Source organism: Nerophis lumbriciformis, linkage group LG20 (assembly GCF_033978685.3).
Source record: "Nerophis lumbriciformis linkage group LG20, RoL_Nlum_v2.1, whole genome shotgun sequence".
Lineage (NCBI taxonomy): Eukaryota > Metazoa > Chordata > Actinopteri > Syngnathiformes > Syngnathidae > Nerophis > Nerophis lumbriciformis.
In genome coordinates, this window is record NC_084567.2 from 314,169 (window position 1) to 325,265 (window position 11,097).

Genomic DNA, 11,097 nt, shown 5'->3' on the forward strand with positions numbered 1-11,097 from the left:
ACAAGAGTTCATTTAGCAACGACACCCACTGCAAACACGCCACCTTTCACCCCGTCACATGACCAAGCACACGGCTTCATCGCATGAAAAGAAACAGCACTAACATTTCACCACGGCCAACACCTGTCACTCAAACACTGACGTCACGCAACAAAAGGTCACTGGGGGCGTCCATCCATCTGACACCGTCGCTACTGAAGCATCTTCTTACCCATAAATACCTTGGAAACTAGTCATCACCTCCCTCACTTGTCATCATTACCAAGTATTATCATCACTGGAGGATAATATACACACTGCAAGTATATATATAATGTAGTAACAGACACCTTCATAACAATATGTAATATGTACAATATACTCACTGCAAGTATATATATAATGTAGTAACAGACACCTTCATAACAATATGTAATATGTACAATATACTCACTGCAAGTATATAATGTAGTAACGAACACCTTCATAACAATATGTAATATGTACAATATACTCACTGCAAGTATATATATAATGTAGTAACAGACACCTTCATAACAATATGTAATATGTACAATATACTCACTGCAAGTATATATATAATGTAGTAACAGACACCTTCATAACAATATGTAATATGTACAATATACTCACTGCAAGTATATATATAATGTAGTAACAGACACCTTCATAACAATATGTAATATGTACAATATACACACTGCAAGTATATATATAATGTAGTAACAGACACCTTCATAACAATATGTAATATGTACAATATACACACTGCAAGTATATATATAATGTAGTAACAGACACCTTCATAACAATATGTAATATGTACAATATACTCACTGCAAGTATATAATGTAGTAACGAACACCTTCATAACAATATGTAATATGTACAATATACTCACTGCAAGTATATATATAATGTAGTAACAGACACCTTCATAACAATATGTAATATGTACAATATACTCACTGCAAGTGCATATATATAATGTAGTAACAGACACCTTCATAACAATATGTAATATGTACAATATAAACACTACAAGTATATATGTATATATATATAATGTAGTAACAGACACCTTCATAATATATATATATATATATATATATATATATATATATATATATATACTGTATAATGTAGCGACAGACACCTTCATAACAATATGTAATATGTACAATATACTCACTGCAAGTATATATATCATGTAGTAACAGACACCTTCATAACAATATGTAATATGTACAATATACTCACTGCAAGTATATATATAATGTAGTAACAGACACCTTCATAACAATATGTAATATGTACAATATACACACTGCAAGTATATATATAATGTAGTAACAGACACCTTCATAACAATATGTAATATGTACAATATACTCACTGCAAGTATATAATGTAGTAACGAACACCTTCATAACAATATGTAATATGTACAATATACTCACTGCAAGTATATATATAATGTAGTAACAGACACCTTCATAACAATATGTAATATGTACAATATACTCACTGCAAGTATATATATAATGTAGTAACAGACACCTTCATAACAATATGTAATATGTACAATATACTCACTGCAAGTGCATATATATAATGTAGTAACAGACACCTTCATAACAATATGTAATATGTACAATATAAACACTACAAGTATATATGTATATATATATAATGTAGTAACAGACACCTTCATAATATATATATATATATATATATATATATATATATATATATATATATATATATAATGTAGTAACAGACACCTTCATAATATATAATGTAGTAACAGACACCTTCATAACAATATGTACAATATAAACACTACAAATATATATATATATATATATATATATATATAATTTAGTAACAGAAACCTTCATAATAATATGTAATATGTACAATATACACACTGCAAGTATATATATATATATATATATATATATATATATATATATATATATATATATATATATATATATATATATATATATATAATGTAGTAACAGACACCTTCATAATATATAATGTAGTAACAGACACCTTCATAATATATATATATATATATATATATATATATATAATGTAGTAACAGACACCTTCATAATATATATATATATATATATATATAATGTAGTAACAGACACCTTCATAATATATAATGTAGTAACAGACACCTTCATAATATATATATATATATATATATATATATATTATGAAGGTGTCTGTTACTACATTATATATATATATACACATATATATTATGAAGGTGTCTGTTACTACATTATATATATATATATATATATATATATATATATATATTACGAAGGTGTCTGTTACTACATTATATATATATATATATATATACATATATATATAAAAATAAAACAAAGCAGTTATGTCACACACACACACACACACACACACACACACACACACACACACACACACACACACACACACACACACACACACACACACACACACACACACACACACACACACACACACACACACACACACACACACACCCCAGCCATAAATCGATGGCAGTCCTGTGGAATGTGAGCCCTCCTCTGCATGATGATGTTAGAAGGTGTAACATGCTTTGTTTAAATCACATGTACTTGATCCTCTTCAAGGTACAATATTAGGATCAATAAATGTTTGAACTTGAGACAGTAAAGAGTGATTGGTGCTGAACACACACACGATATAGCATGTCTGTGTGTGTAACAGCGCTTCACTTTCATTTCCATAGCGGCGTGTCGTTAAGGTCCTGTTTGACATTCAATTAAAACATTTACATTCCTGCTTAATTAATTCAGCGGGCGGCGGCAAGAAAAGACGAATGGACGGGTGGCTTTGACAGGAGGCCGATAAAACTCTTCTGTGTGTGTGTGTGTGTGTGTGTGTGTGTGAGTGTTTTAAGGTCACCGCGGGCTGACTATGATAATTCATGTGTATTGACAGATATTCATCAGGGACTTTTATTCAGCTTTGGTGTGTGCAGCTGAAGGCCAGCGTTTAATGCACTAAAGTCTTCCAGCACTTGAACGCTCCATGATGCCTTCAAATGCCCACAAAAAACTGTCATCTTTCTTACAAAGTATGTTTCCTGCCATCTGACATACGTCAAGTGCTCACATAATAGATCATTGTAGTAAGAAATATTCATTTGTGTCTTTATTACCAAAGCCTTTTTTCATGTCAACTGGATTTTTTGTGTTTCAATTTGGTCAACAGAATGTTTTTACATCAAACTATGCTGACTATGTCAAAAATGTTTCAGTAAAATGTGTCCCTTAAAAAAAATCAGTTTGTTGAAATACAATGTTTTAAAATTCAGTGTAAAATAAATCATAGGTAGGAAAAAAAATCAGTGTAGAAATATTTGACTCACTTCCAGTTAATTAAAACTGAAGCAATAGATCCTGGTTTTTTGACACTAAACATAGGCAACTGAATTTTGTCAACTGGAATTTTTTTTTTTTACATCAAATGATGCTGACTATCTCATTCAATAAAAATGTGCGAGCAAAATGTGTCCCTTAAAAAAATACATTTGTTAAATTATGGCGATAAAATGTGTTTGCTAAAATACAATGTTTTAAAATTCAGTGTAAAATAAATCATATGTAAAAATAAAAAAAATCAGTGTACAAAAATTCAGTGCAGAAATATTTGTTGCTTCAAAAGTGAAGACTTACTTCTAATTAAATACAACTGAAGCAATCCATCCTGGTTTTTTGGACACTGAATTTACATAACTGATTATTATGCTGATGTCAGCAAATTTGGGTTGAAAAATTTCAGTGTGTTAAAATATGGTATGGCTCGGTTGGTAGAGCGGCCAGGCCAGCAACTTAAGGGTTCCAGGTTCGATCCCCGCTTCCACCATTGCTGTTGTGTCCTTGGGCAGGGCACTACCCACCAGAATGGAACTTAAATAATGGCTTTCACAATGTAAAGTGCTTTGAGTCACTAGAGAAAAGCGCTATATAAATATAATTCACTTCACAACTTTAAAATTCAGTGTAAAAAAAAAATAGTGTTTAAAAATTTAGTTTGTTAAATTAGTGTTTCAAAATTCAATGCAAAAAAAGGATATTTAAAAAATTCAGTGCAGAACTATTCCAAAGTCCACACTCACTTGCTGTAAATGAGCAGAGGAAGCAGGCCGTCCTCTTTTGGGCTTTTCACACACTATTTATGGAACTGAATTGTTTGCGTTTGAATTTTGTGAACTGAATTTTTATTTTTTTAATATCAAATTATGCTGACAATGTCATTGAATAAAGAAAGTTGTAAGCAACATTTGTGTTTAACAAATTTCATTTTGTTAAAATCCAGTGTGTAAAATATGAGTATAAACAATAATCAGTGTATAAAAATTCAATGCGAAAAAAAAATTTTCCAGAAGAATCCAGTGTTAAAAAAATTTGGCGCAGAAACATTCAGTGTTAATTTACCAGAAGTGGGTCTTACATTTTGAAGCAACAATTATTTTATTTTTTTTACACTGATTTTTTCTGCACTCAATTATTACACTGAATTTTCTGCACCAAATTTTTTTTTCACGATTCATTTTTTACACACTGATTTTTAGAACACTGACTTTTAAAATACTGCATTCTAACAAACTTAAATTTTAAAAACACCAACAAAGTTTTGCCCACAAATTGATATTCAATGAAATTGCCAGCATAATTTGATGTAAAGAAAAAAAAAAAAAAAGAAAAAAACTGTTCACAAAATTCAAATGCAAACAATTCAGTTACATAAATTCAGTGTCAAAAAAAGCTTTTTTAAAAAGACATTAATTTGTTTGTTTACCTTATCAGCAGGGGGCAGTGAGTCCTCCCTGCAGACAGGGGGCGCTCTTGCCTGGGCTCCTCACATTGCAGCAGCGTTGAGGAAGTAGACACTATATTGGAGAAATAATCATCCAATGAAGTTCTAATTCCTACAGTGGCAGCCATGTTGGCTCCAACATGTCAATTTAAGGCATTAATGAACACTTTTCTAATCACAGTGGCAGCCATGTTGGCTCCAACATGTCAATTTAAGGCATTAATGAACACTTTTCTAATCACAGTGGCAGCCATGTTGGCTCCAACATGTCAATTTAAGGCATTAATGAACACTTTTCTAATCACAGTGGCAGCCATGTTGGCTCCAACATGTCAATTAAGGCATTAATGAACACTTTTCTAATCACAGTGGCAGCCATGTTGGCTCCAACATGTCAATTTAAGGCATTAATGAACACTTTTCTAATCACAGTGGCAGCCATGTTGGCTCCAACATGTCAATTTAAGGCATTAATGAACACTTTTCTAATCACAGTGGCAGCCATGTTGGCTCCAACATGTCAATTTAAGGCATTAATGAACACTTTTCTAATCACAGTGGCAGCCATGTTGGCTCCAACATGTCAAGTAAGGCATAAATAAACACTTTTCAAGTCGACTTTAGAATGCATTCCATCTCCTTACCTTGTTTCCTTGTCCCCTTTCTCTCCTGTCCTCGTTCCCTCGGGGGGGGCGGGACTTCCGTGGAGGGGGGCGGGAGGACTGTGGTGACGTGGCCGGCTTTGGCGCTCTGTTTCCCGGACATCCTCGCAGCTGACAGCCGCTATCCTCGGAGCTAGAAGCTAACAGCTAGCTGGTGCTAATGGAGGCTCGCTCGGTGTTCCTGCTGCTGTGTGGCCACGCCGCCTGCCTGCACGCCGCCTTGCCTTCACGGAGCGGACCTAAAGTCACCGAGAAGGTGTGTGTGTGTGCGTGTGTGTGTGTGTGTGTGTGTGTGTCCGTGGCCTAGCAGTACAGGTGTGTGTGTGTGTGTGTGTTCAGGTGTCAACAAATTGAAGGCTTCCCGCCAACGTCACGTGACCTGGATAGCAACGCTCTGTTATCGCGATAAGACACGAGATGATCTTTGCTAGCCACAACTGCTTTGTTAGCAATAGAAGGCAGTACTTGGTTAAAGAATACATCTTTTATTATTATCTCCATAGATTGTGTAGCTACTTGATGTTTGTTAGCAATAGAAGGCAGTACTTGGTTAAAGAATACATATTTTATTATTATCTCCATAGATTGTGTAGCTACTTGATGTTTGTTAGCAATAGAAGGCAGTACTTGGTTAAAGAATACATCTTTTATTATTATCTGGATAGATTGTGTTGATGTTGTTTCCATGCAGAGATGATTGACAGGTGTGTGTTGCAGGTGTTCTTTGACATCACAGTGGCGGGTCAGGAGGTGGGCCGCGTGGTCATTGGCCTCTTTGGAGAGGTGGTCCCTCTGACTGTGGCCAACTTTGTTGCCCTGGCAACAGGAGAGGTGAGTCCAAGGTGAATGTAGGTTGACATGAAGAGAAGTTAGTGTGTTTGTGCACAGAAAGGTTACGGCTACAAAGGCAGCAAGTTCCACAGAGTCATCAAGGACTTCATGGTCCAAGGAGGAGACTTCACCCTGGGAGATGGCACTGGAGGTGTGGCCTTATGGTACCATGTGACCTGACCACTATTGTACCATGTGACCTGACCTGACCACTATTGTACCATGTGACCATGTCATACAACAACCATGTTCTTGTGTCCTTCATAGACCACAAGTACTTGTGTCCTTCATAGGACACATGTTCTTGTGTCCTTCATAGACCACATGTGCTTGTGTCCTTCATAGGACACATGTTCTTGTGTCCTTCATAGAACACATGTTCTTGTGCCCTTCATAGAACACATGAGCTTGTGTCCTTCATAGAACACATGATCTTGTGTCCTTCATAGGACACATGATCTTGTGTCCTTCATAGACCACATGCTCTTGTGTCCTTCATAGACCACATGATCTTGTGTCCTTCATGGACCACATGTTCTTGTGTCCTTCATGGACCACATGTTCTTGTGTCCTTCATAGAACACATGTTCTTGTGTCCTTCATAGAACACATGTTCTTGTGTCCTTCATAGACCACATGTTCTTGTGTCCTTCATAGAACACATGATCTTGTGTCCTTCATAGACCACATGTTTTTGTGTCCTTCATAGAACACATGTTCTTGTGTCCTTCATAGGACACATATTATTGTGTCCTTCATAGAACACATGTTCTTGTGTCCTTCATAGGACACATATTATTGTGTCCTTCATAGAACACATGTTCTTGTGTCCTTCATAGACCACATGTTCTTGTGTCCTTCAGGTCACAGCATCTACGGAACCACCTTTGCTGATGAGAACTTCCGACTGAAGCACAGCTCTGCGGGCTGGGTACCACTTCACCAAACATGGCTAATTATGCTAACTGCTAGCCACAACATTTCACCATCTGAGCAATATTTGACTATCAATCACCTATTTTATTTTTTGACTATGTTAAATGGTTGGACTATTTTACTATGTTACTATTCTATTATGCTACCATTTACTTTTATTTTATTTCTGTTACTATTATAGTTTACTCAAAAAATGCTATTTTATTATGCTACTATTTTGCTATTATTTTACTGTTACTATATCATTGATTTATTGTTAATACTTTATTATAATTACAATGTTACTATTATTTTGCTATTTTATTATATTACTATGCTACAATTTTGTTATGCTACTAATTTACTATTATTTTACTGTTACTTTTTTATTGGTTTATAGTTACTATTTTATAAACCCCGTTTCCATATGAATTGGGAAATGGTGTTAGATGTAAATATAAACGGAATACAATGATTTGCAAATCCTTTTCAAGCCATATTCAGTTGAATATGCTACAAAGACAACATATTTGATGTTCAAACTCATAAACTTTATATTTTTTTGCAAATAATAATTAACTTAGAATTTCATGGCTGCAACACGTGACAAAGTAGTTGGGAAAGGGCATGTTCACCACTGTGTTACATCACCTTTTCTTTTAACAACACTCAATAAACAATTGGGAACTGAGGAAACTAATTGTTGAAGCTTTGAAAGTGGAATTGTTTCCCATTCTTGTTTTATGTAGAGCTTCAGTTGTTCAACAGTCCGGGGTCTCCACTGTCGTATTTTACGCTTCACACATTTTCGATGGGAGACAGGTCTGGACTGCAGGCGGGCCAGGAAAGTACCCGCACTCTTTTTTTACGAAGCCACGCTGTAACATGTGCTGAATGTGGCTTGGCATTGTCTTGCTGAAATAAGCAGGGGCGTCCATGAAAAAGACGGCGCTTAGATGGCAGCATATGTTGCTCCAAAAGCTGTATGTACCTTTCAGCATTAATGGTGCCTTCACAGATGTGTAAGTTACCCATGCCTTGGGCACTAATACACCCCCATACCATCACACATGCTGGCTTTTGAACTTTGCATCGATAACAGTCTGGATGGTTCGCTTCCCCTTTGGTCCGGATGACACAATGTCGAATATTTCCAAAAACAATTTGAAATGTGGACTCGTTAGACCACAGAACACTTTTCCACTTTGCATGAGTCCATCTTAGATGATCTCGGGCCCAGAGAAGCCGGCGGCGTTTCTGGGTGTTGTTGATAAATGGCTTTGGCTTTGCATAGTAGAGCTTTAACTTGCACTTACAGATGCAGCGACCAACTGTATTTAGTGACAGTGGTTTTCTGAAGTGTTCCTGAGCCCATGTGGTGATATCCTTTAGAGATTGATGTGGGTTTTTGATACAGTGCCGTCTGAGGGATGGAAGGTCACGCTCATTCAATGTTGGTTTCCGGCCATGCCTTACGTGGAGTGATTTCTCCACATTCTCTCAACCTTTTGATGATATTATGGAGCGTAGATGTTGAAATCCCTACATTTCTTGCAATGTCACTTTGAGAAACGTTGTTCTTAAACTGTTTAACTATTTGCTCACGCAGTTGTGGACAAAGGGGTGTACCTCGCCCCATCCTTTCTTGTGAAAGGGAAGCTGTTTTTATACCCAATCATGGCACCCACCTGTTCCCAATTAGCCTGCACACCTGTGGGATGTTCCAAATAAGTGTTTGATGAACATTCCTCACTGTGATGAGGTGGCGACTTGTCCAGGGTGTACCCCGCCTCCCGCCCGATTGTAGCTGAGATAGGCTCCAGCGACCCCGAAGGGAATAAGCGGTAGAAAATGGATGGATGGATGAACATTCCTCAACTTTATCAGTATTTATTGCCACCTTTCCCAACTTCTTTGTCACGTGTTGCTGCCATCAAATTCTAAAGTTAATGATTATTTGCAAAAAAAAATAAAGTTTATGAGTTTGAACATCAAATATGTTGTCTTTGTAGCATATTCAACTGAATATGGCTTGAAAAGGATTTGCAAATCATTGTATTCCGTTTATATTTACATCTAACACAATTTCCCAACTCATGGAAGCGGGGTTTGTACTATGTTATTATTTTACTACTAATTTGTGGTTTCATTGTTTTACTACGTTACTATTTTACTATGTTACTATTTTATCACGCTGTTTTACTTTTTTTTCGCTGTTACTATTTTATTTATTTACGGTTACTATTTTACTATGTTATAATTTTTTTATTTTACTATTATTGTATTTATTTACTCTTACTTAGCTATTTATTATTTTACTATGTCACTATTTTATTAATTCATGGTTAGTATGTTACTATTTTTATAATTCTACTATAAATTTGCTATTTTATTATTTTACTCATTTATTATGCTACTATTTTACTTTTATACGACTATTTTAGTGTTCCTATTTTATCAGTTTAAGATAAACATTTTTATTGTGTTAGTATTTTATTATTTTACTCATTTATTATGCTACTATTTTACTATTTTATTGTTACTATTTTATCAGTTTATGGTTACTATTTTAATATATTACTATTTTACTTTTATAACACTATATATTTATTTATCATGTTAGTATTTTATTATTTTACTATTACTGTTATTTTTATTATGATACAATTTTACCACTATGATAGTATTTTAATATGTTGCTATTGTATTGATGTGCGGTTACTATTTTACTATTCGTTAGCTATTTTATTATTTTACCATGTAACATTTTAGTATGTTACTATTTTGCCATTACTGTTAATATTTACATATAATACTAAGTTAGGATTTTAATAATTTACTATTTGATTATTTTACAGTTACTCATTTAAAAATTATACTATGTAAGTATTTTATTGGTTCACTATTTTAGTAATGTAATATTTATTTTACGGTTACTATTTTAATATTTTACTGTTCCTTTTAAAAAAAAATTATAATTGAAACTATTGATTATTTTCCCACTTTGACGACCCCACCAACGATTTATGGTGTGTGCGTGTGTGTGTGTGTGTGTGTGTGTGTGTGTGTGTGTGTGTGTGTGTGTGTGTGTGTGTGTGTGTGTGTACACCAGGTGAGCATGGCCAATGCTGGTCCAGACACTAACGGCTCGCAGTTCTTCATCCTGGCCACTAGAGCTCCGTGGTTGGATGGCAAACATGTTGTGTTTGGCAAAGTCCTGGACGGGATGGTGCGCACACACACACACACACACACACACACCTTATGGTGCAATAAAATGGAGAAATGTTCTTTCCTGGCAGTCTGTGGTCCACACCATGGAGCTCCAGGACACCAACGAGAGGAACCTTCCTCACACGGACTGTGTGGTGGTCAACAGCGGGAGGATGCTGGTCAAAGAGCCTTTTATTGTGGAGGTGGAGGGCTGGTAGAAGAAGAAGAAAAGGTCAAAGAGCCTTTTATTGTGGAGGTGGAGGGCTGGTAGAAGAAGAAGAAAAGGTGAAAGGTGTTGACTATGCAAACATGTTAAGATGACATCTTTACATGAAAGAATGACAACATATCACTTTGAAGTCTGCAATAAATGTTGCTGCCAAAAAAACCTTTTACTTTCACTTTCACTTGATGACAATCACACCTCTCAGTAAGGAAAACAGCCATTTATTAAGTGATAAGTTTATAATATTTAGCACTGATGGACCTTAAAATACAAAAAGCTCCTTGATAAGTTTCCCAGGAAGTGGGTCAAGTAAACATGTTTGTTTTATCCCACTTACACGCTGTAATAGTTCCTCTAATGTTATTTCATCAAAAAGAG

General features: G+C 35.0%; 2 protein-coding genes across 7 annotated transcripts in view; one reads left to right on the plus strand and one right to left on the minus strand.

Moving 5' to 3' along the window:
- The window catches only part of prdm6 (PR domain containing 6), a 91,554-nt gene extending 85,926 nt beyond the window's left edge, over nucleotides 1-5,628 (minus strand). For all 5 annotated transcript variants that reach the window (XM_061979942.1, XM_061979944.1, XM_061979943.1 and 2 more), the window contains exons 1-2: nucleotides 5,517-5,628; nucleotides 4,855-4,945 (exon numbers count right to left, since the gene is read on the minus strand). The gene's annotated coding sequence lies outside the window, so the exon portion shown is untranslated. The remainder of the gene's footprint in view (nucleotides 1-4,854; nucleotides 4,946-5,516) is intronic.
- A 17-nt stretch (nucleotides 5,629-5,645) lies between these two features.
- Nucleotides 5,646-10,875, plus strand: ppic (peptidylprolyl isomerase C). Of its 2 annotated transcripts, none has more exons than XM_061979947.1 (6): nucleotides 5,646-5,790; nucleotides 6,252-6,365; nucleotides 6,408-6,516; nucleotides 7,229-7,296; nucleotides 10,393-10,509; nucleotides 10,583-10,875. In XM_061979947.1, exons 1-6 carry the CDS (start codon nucleotides 5,695-5,697, stop codon nucleotides 10,709-10,711), a joined length of 633 nt encoding a protein of 210 aa, XP_061835931.1. In that variant the 5' UTR covers nucleotides 5,646-5,694; the 3' UTR covers nucleotides 10,712-10,875. The 2 variants fall into 2 exon arrangements, with proteins under 2 accessions (XP_061835931.1, XP_061835932.1); XM_061979948.1 differs by having other exon boundaries at nucleotides 6,423-6,516.
- The last annotated feature ends 222 nt before the right edge of the window (nucleotides 10,876-11,097 follow it).